The sequence below is a fragment of the Buteo buteo genome, chromosome 12 (genome assembly GCF_964188355.1).
Source record: "Buteo buteo chromosome 12, bButBut1.hap1.1, whole genome shotgun sequence".
NCBI lineage: Eukaryota > Metazoa > Chordata > Aves > Accipitriformes > Accipitridae > Buteo > Buteo buteo.
The window spans coordinates 20192819-20219589 of record NC_134182.1 but is presented as its reverse complement, the minus strand read 5'-3'; the positions used below and the strand labels follow the sequence as shown (position 1 = coordinate 20219589).

The following is a 26771-nucleotide window of genomic DNA, read 5'->3' as shown; positions in this document are numbered from 1 at the left end:
CAGACAGAAATCTGCCTCCTCTGCCTAAACTTATTCACACAAAAAGGAATTCAGATCCAACTATCAGATGTAGTGTAGCCAGGGGTTAGGATTTCATATAGATCCCTTTTTCCTTTCAGCTATCCCATCTCTTCATCCTGTGACCCTCTTTCTTTTTCCAATTTTGCTACACCCCCAATCAGGATTAACATCTTGTTCTGCTAATTGAGATGCAGCTGGCATCTGCTGTGACTCTCATATTTTGAGAGTAATGGGAATTCTTCGAGCTGCTTTTCAGTTGTGATCAAAACATGCCTTGAGGTCCTTCATTTTCATAACAAGGTTGATTATGTAGTGTTAGATGTTTGAACTACGTCCATAGTTCCATGCATAGGCCTTGTGGCACTCAACATCCAACCATTAGATTACATAGACAGCATACTGGCCCTGGGCTTCACAATACAGTTCCAGTTCAGTGTTGGCTTTACTCTACCCTTCATGCAGGATTGACCACTATCAGCAACGGCTGCAAGCGTTATTCTTTAAGAAGAAGTTTCCAGAAAGGCTGGCAGAAGCAAAACCAAAAGTGGAAGGTATGGCTAAAGCTTTTGCTCAGAGTTGGGTAGAGGGGCAGGGAAGGTCAACAGAGGCTTGTCTTCAAAGGAGGTGCTATGGCTTAGAGCCAGTGAGTCCAAGGCATGTCATGTGCCAGGAAATCTGTCAGATGCTCTTCTTGTATCCATTGACTTAATAAAGTCAGTTTCATGATTGTTACACTGTAAATATGACCTGACAGATGTGACAGTGTGCTACCAGGCTGTGCTGAGCTGCCAAAAGCTTTCATGGCCTTTCTGTGCAGGTCAGCCTTCCCTTCTTGCCCTCAAATCCTTGCACCTTCCCTCTCCATGGGGCAGTTAGAATAGATGCCTCAGGACAGTGGTATTCTGAGAATGTGCAACTTACAAGGGAGGGGGGGGGAGTGTATGGCTTCTGTGCCACATCCCTGATTATTGCAGAGAAGAGGTGAATGTATTCTACTCTGCATTTTCAGATGAGCTCAAGCCTTCCCCCTGTTCTCGCTGTCTATGTTTTTAGTTTGAGGACCAGAACAGACTCGCTCCTGGGTTTAGAGGATCATCCTACAGGCTAGATGTAGTGCATCCTCCTTCCATTTGTCCTTGTTCTGGGCATATGAGGTGCAGGAAGGACAGTACACACAGAGACTGTGTTGCAGCATTTGCTGAGCAATAGTCAGATAGGCATTTTAGGGTACTTCAAATTATGGGCCCAGGCATGTTAAAAACAGCCACTGTGCAATAACCTGTTAATTTTTTTCTCTTTTTAAGCCATTCTTCTGGCATCCAAAGAACTAATCCGAAGCAAGCGTTTGAGGCAACTCCTGGAGGTAGTTCTGGCCTTTGGGAATTATATGAACAAGGGCCAAAGGGGAAGTGCTTACGGCTTCAAAGTCTCCAGCCTGAACAAAATTGCAGACACCAAATCCAGTATAGACAGGTAGGCTAGAAGGCCATAAATGAGTTACTTACTGTGCTGCTGCATCTCTTATCATAGTAATGAAACTGTTTCTTGTTTTGTTTTAGCTCTGTAGACCATTTAAAATAATGTCTTATTTAGCATTTAAGTAGTGCTTTTCACTCTAAAAAATCCTGCAGTAATTAAGACCAGCTATTAACGCAGCGCTCAAATTCTTTGGATAACGCACATCTGTTGTTGGACTGTATTTCTGCAACACTATGCAAAGATGACAAAATGTAGTATTTCACAAATAACTGAAATATGTTTTGGGGAGAGGGGGATTTCTATTTGCCCTTTATACCAAAGTTTTATGACCATGGTTTTGCAAAAAAGAAAACACAAAAAACTCTGTCCACAGTTGTATGTCTCCTGTGGAACATGGCATGTTTCTCATGCCGGACTATCGTAAACTGGCTCTCTCTACCTACATCAGTAATGGAACCACAAGATATAACTCAGAGACACTGATCTGGGTTGTATCTAGAGCAGCTAAGGAAAATAGCTGGGTTTGGGAATGTGGAACTTGCTATTTATGGACATGGGCTGCAGGTCTCCATAATTCTACCCCATGTTTTGCCCCACATCCCCATACTGGTTCTGGGAATTAATCCAGCTGTGACTGGGGAGAGAATAATACTTTTGGGCTCCAGCAACACTAAGTTTTTCCTTGGAGATCTCCTATAGTGGTTCTTACTAACTCACACCTTCCTTGACTTGTGAGGCCTGTTGAGACCATAGTTGTGGTGAAATGACTTCAGGCTGTGACAGAATGAATAATGGCAGTAAGAAGCTGTAGGAAATTCATCCCTACCTAATAGAGTTTGAACTAACAGAGTTCTGTTTTGACTACCACTGTGTCCTTTCTGTATTCCAAGGCTAACACTTTTGTAGCTAGTGTTGAACATTTTTTTGCCTTAATGTACCTTGGCTTGATTTTCCATATGTTAAATGTCCTGTGCAGATTCTGTTTTCTCACTGGTTCCCAGCTCCCAGGCTCTAGTCTGTGTGAAGCAGTGGCCATCTGCTGTCTTGCCTGTCAGTTAACCACGTAACACCCACCACAAGTAGCTGTTACAGCTGGCAGTTCTCTCTACATGCGAAATTCACTGATGCAAAATTCATCATTTACTTTACAAATTTTCTTAAACTTTCTCCTGCATCTCTCATACCTTTCATTTCTATCTACTCCTACCTGAGGTGCCATTGCTTTTGTAATAGTGAGCCTGACCACTATTCATAAGAATAGCAGTTTCATTACTGTAGGAGATTTCTTTGCAACTTCCTCAGTCTTTAAGAACCTTTTCCTCTTCTTAGTTAACTCTTGGGTTTTTTCCACATTGCCTCTGAGAACAATTTACTTCTCCCTTATGAGTTAATGTCACTTTAGTACTATTAGTTGCTTATTCTCTGAAGCATCTGGGGACAAATAGTATACAGTGTTACACAATTTTCTTTTCTGTTACACCATCTACACAGATGGATGGAAGCACGCTGGTGCTTCCAGAATGAATCAAGGCACAATATATTGCTTGAGGTTTTAGGAAGGATGGTTCATAAAGGACTAATTCATTTCAGTCTGTGATAGTTTTCTTTCAATTACAGACCTGGTAACTGCTGATATATTGTTTGTTTTGTTCATGCAAGCACAATTACTACCCAAGTATTTTTCACTGATATGTCACAATCCTCCCACCATCCTTTTCCTTCTTATCACCATATTCCTTTTCATTTCTCCCTCCCTTTTTTTTTTTTTTTAGGAACATTACACTGTTGCACTACTTAATTATGATCTTTGAAAAGAATTATCCAGATATCCTAGATATTCAGTCTGAGTTGCAGCATCTTCCAGAAGCAGCAAAAGTCAAGTAAGTCCAGTGCTATTGCTTGTTCCCAGAACTGGAGTTCCCAGTGATTTTTTTCCCAGGTTTTTTATAACTGTCTTCTAAAGTCATGGCCAGCTTTACAGCCAAAATGCCTTTGCTCACATCCCTGATGTTATTCAGAGGTACATCAACAGAGAATTTTGGTCCAAAAACATTTGTAGGTAACTAAACTGACAGCTTTACTCAGATATACCTATACCTACTTTATTTTTTAATCAGACACTGTAACTAGACTGGTTGTTGTTTGTAATTCACTCACCATATTTTATGGTTGTTCATTTAAGTCACTTGCTATTTTTTCTGGATAATTGAAGGTTTGTTTCCAAGGCAGATTCAATTAGGCACAGAAGCTACAGTAAACCCTTTACAGGAAGATTGTTCAAACTTTTGCACAAATCAGTCTTGCACAGAAATGTGGAAAGCGTCATACTTCCTGCACAGATTTCAATGATATTTTTTCCCGTTTCTGTAGCTGTTTGTGGAAAATGAATACACAAGCCATTCCCCAAAATACTAGCTTTTTTTTTTTTTTCCAAAGCACTGCTCAAAAATACTTTTGCATACTATTTGCCTAGCCATGATTCTTTGTATAGGGAACTATTCTAGCTAACGAAAGACAAGTAAAAAATAAATGTAGGTTCACATTTAAAGGCATTTAATAAGGCTTTAGTGGTGGTTTGGAGATGCAAACTACTACTCATCAAATGGAGATGCCTGCTGACTCACAAATAGGTACTAACTAGTTACCTGGAAATGAAAAGTCATTTTTTCATACAAGTCCTAGAAATAAAAACTCTTGTTTGTATATGTGAGCAGAAATTCAGTACAACACTTGTGTCTAGGGAAGCATGTGTTAACATTAACAGTAGGGTTATATGCTTAGTTACAATGTAAGCTTGCAAGGACTACCATATGGTAGAAATGCAAATGGAAAAAACAATGTTTGGACTGTGAGGAAAACAAAAATCACATGTAAATGTACTGCTAATGGGATTTAGTAGTTAAGTGGTTCAAGAATCATATGTAGAGATAATCTGAGACCCCAGTAATGTGTGTGCTAAAGCTGGGGTTCTTGCTTATGTGTCAGCTGATTACTGCAAGCTGGCCATGTGGCATATGCTCCTTGCTGGAGGGTCAGGCTCAGCTCACAGGGCAGATGTTCCGAGGGCAACCCCCCTCTTCTTCCCAGGAAAATCCCAGTCTTCAATGTGACCACAGGCAAGCAGGGTCTGCCTCATCTTACATCTCATACAAAAAGCAGCACAGAGCATTAACAGACCTCCTTCCCTTCATTTCTAATCATCTGGCATGGCTGATGCCAGAGGCCAGATACCAGACTTGATGGGCCAATTGTATGCTCTGCTGCACAGTTCCTGTATTCCTGTGTAACACTGCTCTTTTTGTTTTATCTGCTCTGTGCCTGTCTCCTGTGCAGCCTGGTAGAGCTGGAGAAGGAAGTCAACAACATAAAGACTGGATTGAAAGCTGTTGAAGCTGTAAGTATCTGAAGGTTTCCACAGCGCCATACTTAAAATATCTCACTCAGAATCAGAGGCACTATATATTTTATGATAAGAGAAAGTGGGCTTTCTTCTTCCGTTTCTTTCCATTCCGTTCCAGAATGTATTAACCAAGAAAAAAACAAATAAAAGCTTTTCATGTGGGGCTCCTGCTGATGATCTTAGCAGACTTAAGCCTAATGAAAAGCTTGTTTGATCTCAGCCTGGAAAGTAAAAGGACAGCTTGACAAATGGCATGGACTGCAAGAAGAAATAAAATTCTTGCTCTTTGTTACTGAGGGATGGCTGGCTGCTGAGCAAGTGTTCCACATGGCTCTTGGAGTAGTAATAAACAGGTAGTGCACTGTTATATGCAACCCTAACCTATCCTAACCACTCCTTGGAAAGGCAAAGGAAAAGATAGACTAGTTAAAGATGAGGGAGTTGAGCTGGCAAGCAAAGCAACAATGCATTTTTTCCTGCTATTAATGAAAGCCTTTTAAGCTGGACTTAGGTTGCAGTGTTCAATTTGTACTTAAGTAGTGCAGAACTTTCCATCTCAACAGAGAACAGTACAAATGGTGCATTGATGCAGTTGTGTGTACTGAATTATAAGAGTTAAAGATGACGGATGGGCCTAAATGCTCCCGGGAGTCACAAGTTCGTGTGTCAGCTGTGGTTCCCCTACCTGGAAGCCTCCTTTAGTTAATGTGTTGGGTTTGTTCCTGGGGAAAGACTCCAGCCTTCCTGAGGCAGGAGAGCACAGACTGGGACACCGTGTTTGGTGGCAGGAGGTAGGAAATCTCATATTTGCCTCTTGGTTATGCCATTGACATATGTGTGTGGCTTTGAACAACTCCATGTGTTTGCCTCCTCACTGTGAAATGGCAGATACAAATAGCTACCTCTCACAAGGGCTGATGTGAGGAATGGCAAGTTAGTGTATGCACAGCAGTTGAAAAAATATTAAAGGCTAAAGTCACTCTGTTGTCTCTGTCCCTTAATGTCTCCCATCATCTGCACAGAAAAACATATTCGGACCCTAAAAGCATAATTCTTTCTTTCTGCAAGTATAGGAACAAAATCCTATGTTCGGGTTGGTGCTGGCATCTCTTGCCTGTTGGATATACTAAGGCAAGGGTAGTGCTGAGAGACAAGGCAGAGGTCTTTGGAACTCAAGAAAGTCCCTGCCATCTTTAGCTGTTCTTTGCCCTTTCAAACAGGGTTTTATTAGCTAAAATTCTCAGTGTCCCTCTGTCTTCAGGATGTTTCATCTGTCTTTTTCAACTTATGCCAGTTTAATGCTAATGGAGCATTCCAGATGGGGAGCATTCTGCACTGGGATGTCTGGCAAAGGGACCACTTGTTGGGAATTGCATTGGGTGGTTTCTGTGCAAGGATTACCTATCTACAAGGAACTGACACAGGACTCTCCAGTCCTTCTCATCCACTATGAGACAGACAGTGATGACTTCATTTTCCTTTCACCTGGCCTGAGTTTGGTTTGGTTCTGGGGTTAGAGGAAGGGATCTTTGTCCTGTCAGTAGCCCCCAGGCTGTCTGGCTGTTTCCAGCAGTTCATCATGTAATTGGCCAGTGATCCTCCTGTAAAAAAACAGACTTTCCAAACCTTATTTCTGGATTGTTTGAGTAAGGGAGAATGCAGCAATGAGAAGAGATACTGCTGCATACATGGAGTGCAGTGTTTTGGGAATTAGAAGCACCTGTAAAGGGAAGGCTGACAAGGAGTTCATGACATGAAGAGAGGCCCAGTTTTGGCTGGGACAGACAATTCCCCCCATTGAAATGTGAGTACCTACTTCTGTTTTGCTTTCTGTGATTGGGTTATTTGTCCTTTTGCCTTTACAGCCAATTTTTCTGGTCTTTCCCATACATGGGTTCCATGGGTAACCTCTCCTTCCCATTCAATCACCATCTTCCCTCCACAGTCTTCTACCTGCCGTGGTATTTTTCATCTGGGGCTGCCAGCACCTCCCAATCTGCTTGCTCAATTTGTGGTTTTCTGGTGTGTAAAAAGCAGCACTATAGCAACAATAGAAGATCACTGTCAGGTGGAAGGGGGAGGAGGGGAAGGTGTGATTCTTGATTCCATTCCACTGTGTTCACACCACAGCCTTGGCTCCAGTGACTGAGAATCTTTTTCAAGGCCCCTTAAGAATAGAAAGCTAAAAATAGTTTCACAGTCAGATGTTCTTAAAGGTACAACTAACCCTTTGCCTTCCTGGACTTGCAGCTTCTTTGTAAAAATAAGACACATTTGTTTTTAAGACATGCGTGCAACTATTGCCTTTGTGTAGGATGCTCCCAGAAGGACAGCTAAGTAGTTCTTGGTCTTCTCCAAACCAGGAAGTGAATTCTGTCAGCAGAGTCCTTCTTTCACACAGCAAGGAGATCATAACCACTGCTTGAGAAACCACTGCCATGGCTGAATCATTTCACCTCTCTAGAGAACCAGCAGCCCAGCCCACCAGGTGCAGTGCTGGCTTCTGCTGTTGTGCTGTTATGATTAGTATAGACCATTTCTAGAAGATACAGAGGAGTTTCTTATTCTCTGGCATTGCTGTTGGGTTGACTACATAGTCATGCAGGGAAGGACTAAATTTAAAATTGAAAGGCAGAGCACCTAATCTTAATTTTACTTTGAAAAACATTGCTTTCTGGTAGCAGCCCCAAATGTCATAGCTTTCAACAGTGAGCAAGATGCAGAACTGTTATACTCACCTGCTTGGGAGGGTGGGGGAGGAGGCAATAGAACAACTTTTAGCTAAAATTAGCTTAAAAACTAGAATGGGAAAGAGTGGCTGAAAAAAATGTGCGTAATTCTTAGAAGCATGTGAAGTGACATTTCCTGTACTTGTAAGGTCCAATTCAAAGTGAAATTAACATAGAGACATTTCATTGCAAAGTGATGTAAGTGAGTAGTGCTCCCAGGACTGTCTCTTGTGATGTGTTAGGAAAACCGGTGGAGGACAGGATGTAATATAAAGCAGGGGAAGTAGCACTTCTTTAATGTGGACTTTTCTCTGGCCACCTGCTCATTGCTTTTCCTGCCTCTTTTCTGCCTTGTGGTCTTTCCTTGTAGTGGTTACATTCTCTTTCCAACTCACATCAGACGAGAAGATATATCATATCTGATTTTAGATTGTTGATGTCCAAAGTCATTCTTTGCATTCAGCAGCAGCATGGAGCAAATCCCAAGGAGTTTCTCAGCATAGATGCTTATAAACCTACCCACTTGGCTCAGTGAACCAGTATTTTGATGACCAGTAACAGAGAGCACCAAACATGTGTGTAGCTGGATTTGCAGCCAGCACAAAAATATTTTTTTCCAAAGGGAACAGAAGGTCAGATTGTAACTTGACCTGCTGTTTCATGCTGCTTTCCCTACAGAGAAAGTAAGGCTTTATCATTCCCACTGATTATTCAGCTGAGAATAAAGATGCGGCCCAGATTGCGATTTCATTGTCCCCATGAGACTGTCAACAGCACACAAGCCAAGCACATGCATGTGAGACTGCCAGTCTTACTATAACTTAGTCATTTTGAGGAGCTCTGTATTTCTTTCCATGCCACAAGCATGGTGAATAGAGTAAGGAAAGAGATAGCGTGGATAATCTTGGCTGAAAACTAAAATACTTGAGCCAGAAAGAAAGAATCTTACAATTTTTTTTTCTTTCTGTAGGTAGTGGACAAATAGAGCTCAGTTTCCTATGGTTTTATGTCTTCCCCCACCCTCCCACCCCCCCAAATCTTCTTATTGCCATAGCCTCAATTTATACCTCTGTGACTTTTATGACATCCAAGCTAATGCTTATTGCTTAGCAGGGTGCTAGCAAATGTTACACTTGATGTCTGTCTGCTTGTTCTTCAGTGGGAGAATCAATTTTGATATCTTTTTGCTGCCCACTTAGTGCTTTTTGGAGAACTAAAGGGGAGATCCAGAGCTAGGAACTATATAGATTATTCACACATGTACACATTTCCCTAAGTATACAGCCTTTCGAATCATCACGGGAAGAGAAGATGGAGGGAAACTCACTATAAAAAATTCCAAGTTCACTTGCTACACAATCAGAGATCTCTACTATTTGTCATTTTGCATAGGAAGACAAAACGCAGCATTTCATGTACTTGATGCTTAAATTATAATGTTGCTTTAGAAATTCAACATGTTGATGGCTTTCTTGGGAGCGGTTGTTGTTTGAGGATAACAGGAACCATAACTAAGACCTTCCTTCATCCCACCTTAACCTTCCGTCTCATGCTGAAAAGGCAAAACCTTTGTCTTAGTGAGAAAGTGGTTTCTGAGTTACAGCTCTGGATGGATGTGTGTGGAGTGGGAGCAGAGCATGCTCTGCACTGAGTGAAATAGATGGGCTTCCCTGCTCCCTTCCTTGTCAGCGAGGAATCTTTGACACTTGCCTGTTTATATCTCTTACTCCTCTTTCAGGAACTGGATTATCAGAAGAGGCGCGTGTGGGAATCAGGGGACAGGTTCGTTCCTGTCATGAGTGATTTCATCACTGTGGCCAGTTTCAGCTTCTCAGAGTTGGAAGACCTTCTCAATGAAGCTAGAGACAAGGTAAGAATACCTTTTGAAGTGTTTGAGGTTTCACTGGCTCAGTCAAAAGCTTGAATAACAATGGAAGCAGCAATTTGAGATGCCGGGACCGTAGTGATAACTATAATAGACACTGAAAATGGTTTAGGCTGAAGTTTCTTACTTTTCCTAATCTGGTCTATAGCCATTTAGAATGTATTTTAGGATTAAAAGAAGGTTCAGTGCTCTTGCCCACTTCTTGCTAATCTTCCTTAATATTATCCATGTGTGGCATAGAGTTGTGATGGCAATGTCCGAACCTAGATACCGCACCGTGCCATGGTGTTGAAGGGACTGCCTTTTAAGCAATGTCTCAAAAAGAGGCCCTTTGGTGATGAGTGATAATGACCTCATATCTTTTACTTTCTGCTTCTGACATCATCCCACTCTGCTCATTCATCTGGGAGCATTTGTGCTTCATTCCTTTCCTTTAAAAATGCACCTCTGGGTAGTTTGGTAGCCCTGAATACCTGATCTTTTCCACTTAGGCTTCTCTTTTACTGCTTGTATTTCATTGCAAGGATAGAAATCCCAAACATGCATGGTTTGTCCAACATTCTTGGATCCTTCTTACACAGCCAGCACCATAAGCATGTTACTCTTCAGGTACTGCTGTGATCATTTTGTCCTTTCACTGTCTGCATCTCCACTACCAGATTTGTGCAACTAAGGAGGTGCTTGTTCTTTGCTGATGATTGGAGTCTGGCACTAATCCCTCTGTCTCTTGGCTGAATGAGGAAGAATTTATATGAAAAGATCATAAGCATATGAAAATGTTTAGAGAAGAGCAACTTCTAAAGTAAACAATATGTAATGGCAAATCTGCCCTTGTTGGCTGGCATGTTAAAAGTGTTTGGCTTTATGAAGCAAATGTGTTATTTCTTTTGGATTGAATTGTTTCCACTGCTGGTGTCAGTTATTGTAGTGTTAAGGGACCTATTGGATTATTAATGAAACCTATGCCATTGGATTGGTAGGCCTTAGATTTCGAAGGACAGACAATTACAGGCTGAGAATCTGAACAGTAAGACTCCTCACTCATCCAGTCACTCTCCAGTAATGACATTCTGTAATTCAAAAGCATTTCCTTGCTGTGGAGATAATGTTGGTAATATTGACTTGCAGCTGCAAACACCAGGACCTACTGGCTGTCAGCTAGAGCTAGCTGCCCTGGCAAATGCTAGTGGGGCAGTAGTTATGGCAGCACTCAGAAGGCAAAGCTAGGAGTCTAACACTTGTTAATGTTGTAAAGGAAATTCTGTGGAGAATAACGTGCCTAATGTTTTCATTGTTGTCATGTTGCTTGAGAAGATTCAAACCGCTCCCAACATAATAAAGTTCACACCATACTAGCTTTATAATCACAAAACCAGTATTTTACATTCCATGCCTCCACTAAAGTTACTGAGAAAAGCTCAGTTTTCTATGGTTTGGGGGCTTCTGTTTTATGACTGGGTAAATTTTACACCTTCATTATAGTTAGGTGCACATTTCTGGAAGCTAATTCTCTCTGTCCTTGGGTTAGACTGCCCACTTTTGGTTTGGTGTTATAGATGGTGGTGGTCCTTTCTTTTGGCACACTAGGACAAAAGCCCAATGCAGATTCTTTACAAGGTCAGTCAGGGGTTGAAAAACAGCAAGTGGTACGTGTCCAGCACAGCAATGCAACTTTTCTTGGTCAGGCACTTGCAGGAAAAATGCCGTTCTTTTGCTTTAAGAATAACCAGAGAATCTCCCTACAGACAGATCAGTATGTCTGGAGGTTGTTGCACACTTTTTTAGACATAGCCAACATTAAGCACTCGACATACAGAGATGTTTTATTTTAATGACTATAACATGCTTAGGAAATGTTTCTCTACCTTCTCCTCACACACCCTTACTATGTTTGAATACATGCCATTCCAACTTCTTCTCAACCTATGGCCTTGGTTCTTCCACTGGCAAAAAGCTGCTTTTGGACTCCTAAAAGGGAACTGTCTGCCCTTAGCAATGCTGAGCTATTTCTCATGTTTGCCTCATAGTATTTTTCCCCTCTCTTCTTCCTCTTTTTCCTCTTTTTTCTTAAAAAAAGAAAAAAAAAAAGCAAGCTGGAAATTTTCAACAAACCAGATGTGCAAAGCCTATAACATCTTCCAACCTCAATGGGCTCTCTGTGCTTGTTGAATCACAAGCTTTTTTCTTACCATGGAAACCTACTATAACTAGCCAGTTAAAGGAAGAGAGGGACCAAGACATCTGATTATCCTGTTCTTTTTTTATTTTTCAGAGCAAAGTAAATTGAAAAAAAAAGGTAGTGGGAGAAGGAGGACTTTTAAAAATATCCTAATGAGCCCAGGAAATATTGGTCTGGTTCACAGATTTATTAATAATAATGAAGCCCTATTTTTAACAGCTGGAGTTGGATATCCTTCTAAATACAGATGTGGCTAATTGATTGCCATGAGTTAATCAGAGCCATGTCAGCTGGGATTTAAAACAATACAAATTATCTTTTCAAACCTGGAAAGTTTTTTATTTTTTTAAATGTCTTTAGTATTAGCAAAAGTCATTTCTTTATTCCTTTTAGTTATGGAAACAATCCATTACCAAGGCGTGGTGCTGACCTTCTCTGTAGAGGATATTTTTCACAATCCCATGCAGTACTTTTTTTTGGCCTTTTTGCTTAAACAGGACCATTTACAGTTAGTGGCCATGGGGACAAAGTGATATTTTAAATTTAAAGGGCCAGGCTGTCAGATGCAGGCATCCATGTTTGCAGAGGAAGCCTTGTAACTGTACTTATCTTCATGCAGTAAACAGATGGCTTGGTTAAGAACTGACTGAGAACTTTGACTCTTTAAACAGGCTCCCTAGCACAGCTGGTTCTTGTTCTTTTTTGTGTTTTTCTCACTTTCAGTACCACTTTACAAGGGAATATATAGATTAGATCAAGGGATAATGTTTTCTGCCATTTCCTGTAAACTGAAGTTGGGGACAGGAGAAAGGGAAATTCTGCCCTGGTATCCTTCACCAGTTTTTACATGTTTGAACAGATGAAGATTTGACTTTTTTACATCAGAAAGACCAGAGTGGGGTTGAATTTTGTTTGTGAAAATTTTTCCCTGTGTTTCCAGTGGGAAAGCAATGAAAATACCCAGGCAGAGGAACAGTGACCTCCCATAGTATGAATTCTATTTTTCTACTTGAAAAAGTTGATATTTGCCCTATATGAAGCTTTACAACATACTTAAATGTTGACAGGTATGAACTTAGATTGCTAGACTGCTTCATAACTGTTACACTTTGTCCTTGGTTTATAACAAGCCTGTTTTTAAAATGTTTTAGATCTTCCTAGAGGAACAATGCCTGCTTAGTCAGGTATTGCCATTCCTATGATGAACATCAAACTTAAGCCTCTCTATAGAGGTACAATGGAGGCCACTGCCTAGGCAAGGCTGATGAGGTGGGTAGGAAAAGTGTCCATCCTCAGTCTTTCTTATGACAGCTCTTCTCAAGCTGGGTTTTTATCATCATGGAGAACGCAGTTCAGACTCTGCACATGCATTTAAAAAGCTTAGCATATATAGTAACTGTTTTGAAGAGCAGCAAGGCAGTGAAAGACAAAATCCATTTAAGAAAATAGTCATTAATGGCAGAATTCTAAAAAGCACGCAGACATATTGTAGTCCAAGTGCCACTTACAGGCTGTGCACTTCAGTCATTCATCTGGGGGACCAGTATTTTCTGTCAGCCACTGGGGCTAATGAATAAGGAATGGATCAGGATGGAGACTAAGGAAGTCAAGATGAGATGTGTTACAAAGGGCATGTGCAGGCACCACAGTTTGCCGTCAGAAACAGCCACTTGGTAAATAAATTACATAGCTGTTGCACAGTACCTTAGAACTGCAGATACTTCAGGGCAGGTTGGCATCTAACATATCAGAAATGTTTATACTAACTGTATCTCAATTTTGGTACTGCTAAAGTCACTGTTGAACTCATGGGAGAATCATTTAAGAACATTTAGGTGCAAGGAGAGCTGGGCCTAGCCCTGCCTGAAATTGGCTGGGCTCTTTCCATTAACTTATCTGAATCTGTCCCATAGAGAACAGACATTTATTTGAACTGCGTCAGTACAGGATTGGAGGCTTCATAACAGCAAACTCAAGATTGCTTCTCTGGGGAAGACAGTTCATATTGCATGCCTACATGGTATAATTCAGTCGTGCATTGGCTTCTCCTCCAACAGCAGACAGCGCAGACAGCACAGCCAGCAGGAAATTTTTATCATGGCTGTTTTTCCTCCTCCTCATAGAGCCCCATTCCTGCTGTTTCCAGAGCTCTTCTGCCACTGTTTAACATTTCATTGGCAAGCACAGCAGAGAGTGTGTGAGCTGCTGTCCCGCTTTCCCTCTCCTTGCTAAAATGGCTTTTTAAAATAAATAACTGTCTAAATGATTTGCTTTGGCAAGAGGATGAATTCAGTGGAAAGTTTGGCAGAGGAAACAGAACTGGCACTGAGCTTGTGGACCTGTTATATCATGGAGCTTGGGGGCTTTTATGCTGTGGAAATAAATTTTTTAATGAAAAAAAGAGATACCATCCTGTATTACAGTGGAAAACCTGCTGAAACACAGTTTTCCATCTTGCTTTTGCCCATGTCATCTGTCCCCAAATGACTTAAGGAATAAGCAGGTTTCAGACCTTGTTCCGTGATATTACAGCATGTCACAAAATTCTGGGAAGTGTTTTGCATGCATGAGGACTTAGCTACAGATTTCACCATTGTGCACGAGAGCAGGTACTGTTTGGCAGGGAATCTGCCCATGGAGAAGTCGAGTGATTGTACATGATGACACAAATCCTGCGGCAGAGAGAAGAGAAGGCTGGGGTCCAGAGCACCTCAGTCTGCGTTGCACTGCCTCTGACACCCTGAGCAAGGCAGGCAGTGTAGTTTTAGCCACTGTGGGCAGGTAGGAGCCTGGGCTTCATACCAGGTTTGGGGAGGCCTGCCTCCAGCCTCTTGCTGCCTGTCGTTCCAGCACTGGTGCTTTGAAAAAGCACACGTGATCGCAGAACCAGAGCTACGGGGAAATAGAAGAAGTAATAAAAACAGAGGGGTCCGTTGCAGTTTAAAGAGTGAAAAGACAGCGTGGCTGTCTTTACAATAGTGCATTGCATTGATGTGGTACCCTACAGACATGAACAACTGGTTTTTTTCCGTTTCCTGTATCAGATTAGTGGGGCAACACTTTCTGTTCTGTAACAAATGCAGAAAGGAAGGCTCAGAGAGGGAGCATGAGTTCCCAAGCCACATCATGGGCAGAGTTGGCAGCAGAGGCTGGATCTCCTGACTTGCCTTCCTCTTCTCGGCCAGCTTTTTTCCGGAGGGGATGGAGATAGAAGGAAAATATTTACTTCAGTGAACTGCAGATTTCTCTTTTGCAGTTATTTTAGTACATCTAGCTCACAGATTTTTGCATTTCATTTTTCACTGCTTTACAGTAAGTGATTGTGACCTCCTAAGCCATGTTACAGGGCACCAAATACAGGCTGTTCTCAGCCTCCTCCTCACTGCTGCTTAGAGACTACAACACTTTGTGCTCATGAGTGTCTCTGGAAAGCTCTCAGACTGCTGGGTCTTTCCAGCACAGCAACACTGTTCCTCCACTGAGTGGCAGTGGGGAGGCAGTGGCAAAAGCCCCTCTGCCATTGTGACAAGAACTAGCTGGTGCTGGTAGTTGGGTGACAGGCCATGTGCAGAACAATTGCAGACAACACCACCCTCTAATGGAGAATTCCATGTATGTTGGATCCAAGAGCCCCAGGCAAGGACCCCCTCCTTTTCAACTCCCAGCCTCCCTAAGAGACTAGGAAACCCCTATGGGCACTCATGGGCTCAAACCAGCTCACTTCCTATGTGGCCCCTCACTCACCTTTGCTGTGCACAGGGGAAACACAGAGGATGGAGCTGGTACATCGCTAGGTACAACGGCCATCTCCTGTGGGCTGTCCCTGGACTTCAGGCTTTGCAGGAGGTAGACAAGCCTTCCTTCTACCTGGCAGCTCTAGTCACTGCTCATAATTTGTGCCTCATTCTCAATTTTCACAGGAGTTAACCACAAGTTAAGTAGGAAGAGATTCCAGGTAGCGCATCTCCTGTGAGCAATGAGTTTCAGGTGCTCTATGTGCTCAAGCAGCAGTGGCAATGCCTGTGCTGAAGTCTTTCTGTCACTCCTGCTCCCCTGGCTGATTGGCACGCTGGAGCAGGCAAGCCAAGAAAACATAGTACATGGAGATGCTTTATCTTCCTCTGCAGTATTCACAGCCTGCATTGTCTCTGCTGAAGAGCTGGTGCTGGTCAGCGTGGATTACTGTGAGACTGCTGCACTTTCCTAATATTCACACAGACTGTGTGTACATTATTTATGGAGAAAATACATATATACAGAGGGGAGTGGGGAGAGGGAGTAGGTGTGCATACTTGTGTATATGTGTATTGAGAGGTTTCAGAGAAAAGGATTTAAAACAGAGAAGTATTCTGTTGCTGTTCCCATACTCTGAAGTCCCTCTATGACTTGCTGCTGTAGTGCTTCCTTCAACTCTTGCCATGTTTGGTAGCTCAAAGCAACTTGCATTTCTTCCAACACTTTTTTTTTTCCCCAGATACTTTGGGTTTGTTTGTTTCTGGCTGAGAATGCAGCCTTTTTAAAGAAAAAAGAAGCTATTGCTTCAAACTGCTTTGTGGGCCTGGCAAGGAAAGCAGAGGAGGGGAGATGCTGAATCTCTCAGGCTGTGCCAGAGAAAGCTGCTTTCCTTGGAGATTTCTTCCCCCTGCAGTTGACTGGGAGACATTGTTTATGCTTTACCTGGTACAGGGCCAAGAGGGGTTTATAAGACCTGCTTCCAAACTCATTTTGTGCTTGGGATTGGAGCCTGAACTGTTCTTACTGTCTTTTCTGTTCTGCCTGAGCACCCACCTAAGGAAAGGGAAGCTGGGCTGTGTTAGTATGAGCTGAATACATACACAAGAGAGTTTGAAGGCAGTCCATAGCCTGGGAGAGTCTGTGTTTGGTTTGGCAAACGTTGAGGTCTGTAAGGATGCTCTGCTGCTTAGTGGTGGTGTGTTAAAGTACAAGTAGGGTATGCTAGGGGAGCTGCGCATCGGGGCACCAGTACCATCAGGAATGTGTTGCTGGTGTTGCCTATTGTGATACAGAGGTGTGTGAATGAAGGTGGTTGGACAATGATACAGCTTTTGGATGTATACACTTATATAGGACTTAGTGGACCTGTGCATACATGCCGTTGACAGACTATATGTGCATGCATTTGAGTGCATTTTGGTGAGTACAGAGGCATGCTTGTGCGTGTAAGAGAGCAAAGAGAGTACAACTGCTGCAGCACTGATGTCCAAGAGCCAGGGGTTGCTGTGAATTTACCATATCCCAATCAGGACTGCCCTGTGACTGAAGTCCTGCCAGTTGGCTGCCTCCACATGCATCCTGCAGCCTCAATATTTGCCTTTTAAAATAAAAGCCACTTGTGATGTATTTGCTCTCTTTTAAGTCTGCCCGGGAGCCCTGGCTGCTTTCCTCGGCCCTCTGTCATGCCATGTCTGTCCGTAGTCTCCTCTCTCCCAGGCAACACCCTGACTCAGAGGACTCCAGAGTGATGGATGACATGGCAAAAGGCTCCTGAGAGGACAGAATGTAACGTTATTGCAAAAACCTCATCTAACTCCAGCCATTTTATTAGTGGATTTGAGGGCAAGGTGGAAGGGGAAAGGATGGGCTAAAACTACTTATTTGGTAGTTAGGATGGACTAAAATGACTTGTTTCCCCAGTAAGCTCACTGTCTTCCATGGCCCTGCTGTCCCACAGCTGCAGCTGAGATGTGGCCAGACGATCATCCTCTGAAATTACTCCATCTCCCTCAGGCACTGAACATGCTTTTTTTGTGTAAGTGGACAGCTAGTGCTCTCCAGCACTGTTGCCCCATGCTGCCCAAAGGATATCCAGGAGAGCAGATTCTTCAGGGGCAGAGGCACCTGCCTTAAGGAGAGGCACTTCTGTTGCCAAGGGGGTAGTTTCTGCTCTCACCACATCAATGCTCAGAGGGTATTGAATTACATGTGTGGTTACTCATAAGCATTCCCTGCTGTCTTCACCAACCTGCCTGCCTAATTATTGCTCTTGTGTTTTCTGCTCCCTTGACAGTATGCCAAGGCACTGAGGCATTTTGGAGAGTGTGAGGGCAAGATGCAGCCAGATGAATTTTTTGGCATCTTCGACACTTTCTTACAATCATTTGCAGAGGCCAAGCAGGATCTGGAGAATATGAGGAAGAAAAAGGAAGAAGAGGAGCGCAGGGCACGCATGGAGGCTATGGTGAGGACCTGGGCACAGGAAGGTGTTTCCTTCCATCGCCTTTTCATGTCTCAAGAGAGAAAGGTTGAGAGAGCCAATTCCAATGCTCATGTCCTGTCACTGTCACTGTTTTTTGTCCTTCTCCATGCCACCTCTCTTTGGCATCGTTCTCTTCACAAATGATGACATTTTTCCTGCTGGCTGTCCTGTCAGCTCTCAAGGGCATACTGTTTGGCTCTAAATTACCCTCTTTTGGATTCAGATACCAAATCTAGCCCTGCTTGTTCTGCCCCCTGGCACTTTGCAGGATGGTGCTGCCCCTGCCTAGTGCCAGACTATCCTGCTTTGGGGCTGCAGGCTCTGTGCAAAAGCTCTGGGAGCCAGATCTCCCTCGGTCCTGCCAGCTGGTCAGCTTCCACTCAGACTCCATCATCACCTGCTGCGTGCTTGTCTCCTGACAGTGTACAGTGACACAGTGAATGCCCTGGCACCTGCTGCAGCCCACACTGGCAGTATTTCTCTCTGGCCAGCCTTAATGCTGGGGCCATGTCTGGCCTTGATGTGGCAAGAGAGCTTTTGTGCATAGTTGATTTTGCTGCTGGGAGACAGATGTGTGTGTCCCCAGGGGTTCATGAGAACTAGCCTACCCCTCTAACCTCAGCCTTTCCTGAGGCCTAAGAATGGCTTAGCAGTCCCCTGCCTCCTTCCCTCCTGCTGGCGCTTTAATCCTGGCTGCCACCATGGCCCCAGGCCTCGCTGTGGGGAGTTGCTGCTTTAAATGTTTGCTGTGCCAAAAACACTGGTTTGTGCCTTTCAGAAGAGGAGAGAAGTAAAACGCCAGGATTCCAGGAGCCTTGCTGTTGGACACAGGGATAAAATGCCAGGACTTAGGCTCAAGTTTTCTCTCAGGCAGCCTGGAAAGTGCAGGAGCCCGCTGTTAAAGCACTAGTATGGTTTTGTAGGCCTAATACACCATGAGAGAGATTGCAGTTTGCTTATGGAAGGAGTCTTCCTGCAACATGGGGCTAGCGCACAGAGCAAGCGACCTGCTTCCTGACAGCCACATCCATCCCTTGCCATTTCCACTAATCTTGGAGCTGAGCAGCGGAGGGGGATAGCTCCCTGGAGCTACCCTAGGGAGACCAAGGGCATCATGTTGACTGGTGGACCTAGCCAATGATTTGTAAAATCAGCAGTTCTGTTCATTGCTCTTTGTGTTTATAACCAGTTTCTCTTTCCAGAGTTGAGGCAATGTGCCTTCCTCTTCCCATTACTGCAACATGCTGCCTCCATCCAAACATGAGCTGTTTGGTGGATAGGGTTTCTGCTGATGTTTTGATATCTCACGCAATTTTAATTCTCCAGTATGTTTAGCTTGTGGCTTTCTGGGATTTTTCCTTTCTTTTTTTCCTCCTTCTGCAGGACTGCAGCCTTTCTGCCTGTTAATTTAGCTAGTTATGCCCCAAGCGCAAAGTTGTTTGTGACTATACTAGTAACTGTGGTTTGTATAGACACATCCAAACTAACTTTAAACTCACTATGTTAGGTACTGTCAGCATAGTAGGTGCTGCCACACTAAGGTCACTGCAAGCCTGGTCCCAGAAGCTAGGTAATTACTTATGCCAGCATCACTTGTAGAGTGCCATTTGGCACAGCTACTTTGCTGGCACTATCCTACTGTAAAATTTGTGCAAAACAGCAGCAGCATAGACAGATCCCATGTGTCCTCTTTGCTCCAGGGTGGTAGTGCTTTGTGAGGCAAACATACAATGCTACTCATTCCTCATGTCTCCTGCTTTCTGCTTGCCTGTGCAGAAGAAGGAAAGCCCAGCATGGTCACCTCTTGCTCTTGGCACAGGTGATGGCCTTGTGGATAAGCTCCTGATCTTTTTTTTTTCCTTAAACTGTACTGACGCATCTTAGCTGCTTCTTGGCACTGTACCTAGTGATCTGGTATCATGGTTAGCTAATCTTAAAGCTCTGTGTCTTTCTCCACAGCTGAAAGAGCAGAGGGAAAAAGAGAGGCGGCAAAAGAAAGTGAAAGCTGGAAGCATCTCTGAAGAGAGTGGGGAGTTTGATGACCTGGTGTCAGCATTAAGGTCAGGTGAAGTCTTCGACAAAGACTTATCCAAGCTCAAGCGTAACCGTAAGCGTTCGGGGAACCAAGGCTTAGAGACAAGCCGGGAGCGGGTGGTGACAAAGCTAAATTATTAATTACGAGGAAGAAAAATAATCAACCAAAAGAAGGTGATGAAAAAGTGCAAAACAAGGAAGATGAATGTGTGCGATGGCGCCTGGCTGACAGCTGCCCCAAAGGATTTCTTTGGTCTGTGGCTAGAGACGTTACCTTTCCATGATCAGCTTTCCTGTCATCCCTGTTCTGTGCTCCTAGTTTGAACCATTATAAAAGTGCCTCTGTGGAGCCAGCAGGGCCTGTGACTGGGCCATGCAGAGCCGACAGATTTGCTTCTGGGAGTTTATTGTGTCATCAAAGGCCTCATGGTGATGACAGAAAGTACTTGGGCCTTGCAGACTGCCTCAGAGCTGGAAAAAGATAATTTTCTGTGTGCCAAAGTAAAAAGTAGTCACCATCTCCATCTCGCTGATAAGCAAGACTAATTTCAGAGCAGCTCTGTAAACACCTGTCACTTCTCCAAGATCTAGACTGGCCTTCAGGGGCTTGTTAAGATGTGGTTCTCGAGGTTTCCAGTTCCCTTCCAGAATTGGATTTTATAAGCCATTGATTAGCACCTGAAAAATGCTTTTGATCTCATGTTCTGTATAGTATTTTTGTGTGGCCTACACTGTCCAAAGCAAATGATGGTCAGAAGGAAGTAATCAGGTTCTGGAATAAATTGAAATTCAAGAATCAGGATCAACACAAAATACATTGCAAAAGTCTTTTGGATTCTGCTTTTCTAAAATAAGTTTTCTGGAATTTGTTGATGGTTGAGCCTTGAAGCTATGAAATGCATCTTCTAGGAAAGAAGCTCTGGCTTTTCTTTAGAAAACTAAGCCACTGCCAGGTTGAGATTACAAGTAGGTGATTCACTAGCCTGTTGTCATTGCTGGAGGGTGGGAGGGAAACAGCAGAACACTTCTCACCTGTTTGTGCAAGATTTCTTAGTGCAGCCCAACGGAAATCGGGGGCTCCCTAGTATCATCCACAGGTCACAAATAGCAAAAAGCAAACAGGGTCACTGGCTGCAAGAAATGAGATTTCTTTTCCCCTTGATGCTAGCTGTGATTCCTGTTGGCATCAACTGGTCTTTCTGTCTAACAGGCTGACCTTCACTGCACACACTCCACTCCTACCTAGGAGAATCATGTAATTCAGTAAGATATGAATGGTGTCAAAGGAGAGCCTTGGAGTCCACAGCCTTTTCCATTTTGAAGGGATCACTTGGGGTGAACCAGCAAAGGGTCCCGTAATGAAAACTGAGAATTTTTCCAGGAGGACACAGAATTGTGCAAGCCAAGCAGGCTTTGGAGATGGGTTAACTCATAAGAAAAAAAATAAATTTGTATTTAAGCTACATGTATGAAGCACACAGTGAAAAAGCAAAGAACCCCAAGAACAGGCCTGACTTCTGAATTCTGTGTGTCTTCATGGCTCTAGGAAAGGGATTGGATTGTGTGGGCTGTCATGGGTTTGGTTGGTTTTTTTTTTGAATCTTGTCTTCCTTTTTTATTATCTTCCCTGGAGAAGGAAGAGAGGAAAAGAAAGAAATGGTGATGGATTCTTCCTCCTAGACAGGAAGAAAAGAGAGAACATTTGAGAAGAGGGAACCACCATCTGCAAACTATGCATCAATAGTCAACAGCACAAAATGTTAAGGAATTCCAGGGAAGTGAAAAAAGCTCTATTTGTCACTTTAATAATTTGTTTTGATTTTTCTCTGAATGTCACTTAATCTCAGGCTCTGCACTGAGTCTGCAGAACAGAACTTCCTCTGCCATGCTGATCAGTATTACACACTACTGATACTGGAGAAGCAAACTGTGGTGGTTTTCTGAACACTTTGAGAGTAAAATAATTGTGTAAACTATGAAAAGAAGCAAAAAAGTTGGAACTGTTAAACTCTAATGTTTCATTGTTTACTGAATTTTGAGTCTCCCACTCCAGAATTTCCCTATTTACGACATTCCAGATTGCCATGCCTCTGTATAATACTCATTGTAAAGAGCTGGTATCTTACAAGAGCCGGGTGTGTTCTCCTCCTTTACTATCCTACTCCCCTTCTGGGATTAGCTATTAACAGCAATGCCCATTGCAGCAGACACAAGCACCTTGTAGAAGAAAGACTGTATTTCATAAAGGTTTTTGAAAGTTTAAGAAAAACTCACTTTTTAAAGCATTTTTATTTTAAATTACAAAATGGATTTTTAGAAATGTCTCTTGTAAATTATATTAACAAGCTCCTTGCTGCTCCCTGAAGTAGACATGCTATATCCCAGACCTTTTTGTTTGTCTTGTTTTAAAGCATGCCATATAACCTGTGCCATGTAAGCCATATGAGAGGTGGTAATATGTGCCAAATTGGTATATAACTGATAATCCCTGAATTCCAAAGATGATGCTTTTATGGATTAGAACATTGTAGGGGTTTTTTTCCCCTCTTTGTTCTCCCTGGGTTTAGGACTCACCCAGAAATTCAGGTGTAGTGCCAAGGTCAGCCCTGGTGCAAGATGATGTGACTTATGGCTCTGTCCAACTTATGTCTGCTTGCTTGCTCGCTAGGTACTTGTTTGATAAGGCAGACTGTCAGCATGGCACTGCTGTCAGAGAAGAAACACCTCAGGGCAAAACCCTTGAATATAAATACAGCATTCCCCCTGCCCCGGTATTTGTCAAACTAGGTTTGTGCCGTGCTTTTTGAAACTGAAGTCACTTTGCCAGGCCACAAATGTAGCGAAAGCAGAGAGAGTGATAAGTCCTCTGTCCATTTGTGTACAGACTTCAACCCCAATTTAAAGAGATCCTGTATGATAGTACTCAGTGCTCTGGCCACACTGACAGAGTCAAAGAAAGCTGCTGTAGGTTTGCCACCTTCTTGACTCATACACAAATAATGAGAGATTGTGCAACTCCTGTAAATCAGCTGTGGGATACTTACTGGGATGGACAGAAAGCTCAGAGTCATGCCCCTGATTCGTTGCAGCTCAACTTTCTCAGCACTCCAGTGCCCCAGACTCCTGTTTTGAATCTGTGATGGTGGCTGAAGATTTCGTGCAGCATGCTGGACAGTCCTTCCCTGGCTCTTGACTCCATGGTGAATGTCCATAAAGAGGGTTTTGGAAAAGCTCAGTTACACACTGAGGCAAGCAGTGATTTCATATAAGTGGTGACAGGTGGAGAGGCCCATTAATAGGTCTACTGTATGAGATAAGGCTGGCCACAAAGAAGATGAGGATAAAAGTTGACTCTGCTCTAGGGCCTGGCATCAGATTCTTGCTGAAGCCAACTTTGTCCTTGCTTCTCATCTCTTGGGAACTGTGAGTGCATCAATGCTCTGTTCTTCATCAGCAGTTGTGGTAGACTTGCTGAGCCCTGAATGAGAAAGGAAAATCTTATTTCATGTCCTCTAGTGCTAGCAGAGCCTGAGCAGACTCTGAGGACTGAGACTGAGCAAGCAGTCGTGAAGTATAATATTGAGGCATAACCTCTTTATCACACTGAAAGCTGGAGAAGAGCTAGGGTCTGCTGTTGTCCTGGCACCTGTGCCTAGCACCAGCATTTTAAGTGAAATCACTCTGTCTTTGGAAATAAGTGGAGGAGGAGATGTGAGAAAGAAGGGTATAATCGAGGGCTTGTTCTGCTTCCTGCAGAAATGTAGTCATTGCTAACTTTATGATGAAGTTCTTCACACCTAGAAGAGGAGGTACTTTCTAACTCTCCAGACTTGTCCCTAGAGGTCTAGTGCTCACTTACCTCTGTGCCTCTGCATTGTTTTTAAGCAGGCTGCATTAGGATGATCTGAGAAAAGACTGAAGAACTCTCCTCTCCTCCCAGTACCTTTGGTCTGGGTCACTCTTCTCAGTTGGTCATAAGTCTCTGGAAATGCTACAAGGTAAAGTGACTTCAGGGCAGCAAGGCCCTTCCATGCCTGGCAGCACAGCTATCATATGGGCACCGGTTCCCTATGAGAGCAGAAGTAGGACTAGTGTTCAGGGGTGAGAGACTCCCCACTAGGGAGATGACCTGTGCATCCTTCAGAAGCATTTCTGTAATGTGTTTGCGATGTTTGAGGAAGGGAAAGGAATCGCAAGGGGCCCTGGTGGGAGATTGTGGGGTAGGTGGTTCCGTAATGGTCAGCCCCACTGGCTGAATCTTTCCTGTTCTTTAGGAAAGCTCACACTCTGAGCTGGGTTGCATGGGAGAGGCTTGTGTCAGGAGTTTCCATGAGGGGAAAGGAGATCAGTTGTACAGTTGATAATGTACATGATACATGCAGTTTCGTTTCTGGGTTGGTTGTTTGGGGGGGGGTTTTGTTTGTTTGGGGGTTAAATGATTTTTTTAAAAAAAAAGGTTTTAGGAATCTCTAAGGGGAACCTGTAAATCTGACACCTCTATTTATTTTGCCTTATTTTAGTTTGCTATGTTTGTATGTATACACTGCATTATAGCGAAGACTATTGAGACCGTGCCAGGGCATTACACCAGCTAGACAGCTGGCTTGGCTGTTGTGCAGCAAGCTGAGCTAGGCAAGGAGATCCTTGTGAGCAGTCTTAGTGTGGGAAGGGAGGGAAGAAAGAAACTTTCCTTTTGCTTTTGTCATAATCACGCTGCCCCTGGTGATCCTGGTTCTGGGAAAGCATGCATTTTAAAGCATGTGGTGAACTGATGCAAGTTGGTTATTTTAGAACACTTTCTATAAAACCTGTTTATTTCTCATCATGAATCATGGTGAGAAGATTGAGAAGAGTTAAGCTGCACAGTTGTTCACTCAGACTTCACCCTTCCACATAAATTCTGTCCATAATGCTAGAGAAGCTTGGATAGATGGGCAAAAGTGGTTCATGCCCTGTAACATCTCACCAGAGTTAACACACTAGTGAGACAAACTGGGGCAGTTCTCCTTCCTCAGAGTTAATATCCCTTCCTATCTTCAAGGCCAAGGAAGAAGGATTTCCTCTACTTCCCCTCTCTCCTTCTGCACCCTACCTCCCCAGATTATCCAGGATAAACAAAATCTTTCTACTGGTTGGTTTTCTACCCATGGAGTCTATAGCAATAACCAGGTGTTTGGGGGCCATGGCTCCTTGGCTTCTGTACTCAACGTAGGAGATTTCTGGTTGCTTACCATCCAGAGAAGTAGCCTCCATTGGCCATCTTAGCTTCTGTTATGAAAGGTTGAAGAGGCCCACCTGTATAAAACAATTTAGCTAACTGAAAATATAGAATTTATATATGTGTGTGTGTATATATATAAAAGCTATCAACTACTCTAAGTAGTAGTTTTGATGATCAGTATCCCCTGAAGTTGACCAGATTTTGCTCACTGTGCTTGTTGAGAAGGATGCCATTTGTCTAGCATGGTGTTTTGGCACCTCATTTCATGAGAGAGTCTGGATGCTTCCAAACCAGAGTCTTCTGTTATAGGTGGTAATGTAGAATAGATCCACTGTAACCAGTAAAAGTTGCTCTGGATTTACACCAGAGTAATTCAAAGCAGCATCTGGATCAAAACTCTAGGCAGTTTTGTCTGTTTACAAGACGTTCCACAAGGCTCATGAAGGGCTTGGTCCTTTCAGCTGTCCATCACTAGGATCTCTCACCCAAGTGATCTAGAAAAGCCTTTGAGACAAGCCATTTTCCCCACTTCATGCTTGCCCTTAAACAGGCTCTTTAAAAACCTTTGCAGTTTTTAGGAGAATTGTAAGGGGATGTCAGGTACCTGAGCTGCTCTGTGCTCAACACCTCCCTTCCAAACCATCCCCATCTTCAGTCATTCTCCTTCCCTGCAAGCCTGCTTAGCTTGAAACTCACAGGTCACTTTGGGAGGTGCCCCTCCCTGCCAAGCTAGAAAGTAAAGTGCTGCTTAGTAAAGTGGGAGGTTGTGTGCTGCTGTAATGCCTTGGTGTATCCTCATTTCTTAGTCAGTTTAAGACTATAAATGAATTAAATGTACAAATCCTGTAGTGTCCTTTTTATCTGTACCTTTTTATAAGAATATACTGTAATACTAAAAAACAAACAAAAGCAAAAAAAATTAAAGATATATTGTCCCCACTGCGTCTCAGTAAATTTCTTTGTAGTTGCATTTTCTGTGCATTTTGCTGGAAAGTCTTAAAGGTGAATTGGAGTCTGGGTGCACTTTTTTGCTAAGCTCTGGATCTTTCTCTTTGGTCAAGAGCATGCAGCTCTTTAGGTGACACAGTCACTGCAGAGCTGGTGAGAAACTTCACAGGTTGTTCTGGGGGAACAAGCAAAACATCCTCCCTACACCTTGCAATGATAAAGAGCTAATCATGGAGCCACCACATTACCGTATCCAAGGGTCCTCATAAAAAGACCATGAGGAAAGCACTCTTTCATTGCTGTTTCAGAACAACATAGGAAACACAGGAGTTCACTTAAAGGAAAAAAAAAGAAGACAGGCCTGCTATCTAAGAGTTCATAATCCATGTCTGGACATAACTAGTCCAAGAGAGGAAGGGAGTGCAGGACTGCAGCACTGGCTGTGAGCTTGCTTATTTAACTGAGCAACACCCTGACAGCAAGAGTGTGACTCAGAGCAGGAGGGGGCAGGAAAGGATTGCTTCAAAGGAAGGAGTTAAATGAGGCCAGCTGAAAAGAAGCCAGGAAAGCCAACATCAGGAGTGAAGCCTTCAGGGATGTGGGAGGGGAGACAGGAGAGAAGTTAGACACAGAATAGCAGGGTGAGCAGGAGGCACAC

The 26771-nt window shown here is 43.3% G+C and overlaps 1 protein-coding gene across 2 annotated transcripts in view; it reads left to right on the top strand.

The window, feature by feature from the left end:
• DAAM2 (dishevelled associated activator of morphogenesis 2) overlaps positions 1-26504 on the top strand; it is a 209919-nt gene extending 183415 nt beyond the window's left edge. For both annotated transcript variants that reach the window (XM_075042929.1, XM_075042928.1), the window contains 7 exons: positions 484-572; positions 1326-1494; positions 3273-3380; positions 4834-4894; positions 9368-9499; positions 17722-17892; positions 19870-26504. In XM_075042929.1, coding sequence (XP_074899030.1) covers positions 484-572; positions 1326-1494; positions 3273-3380; positions 4834-4894; positions 9368-9499; positions 17722-17892; positions 19870-20085 — 946 coding nt within the window. In that variant the 3' untranslated portion in view covers positions 20086-26504. The remainder of the gene's footprint in view (positions 1-483; positions 573-1325; positions 1495-3272; positions 3381-4833; positions 4895-9367; positions 9500-17721; positions 17893-19869) is intronic.
• The last annotated feature ends 267 nt before the right edge of the window (positions 26505-26771 follow it).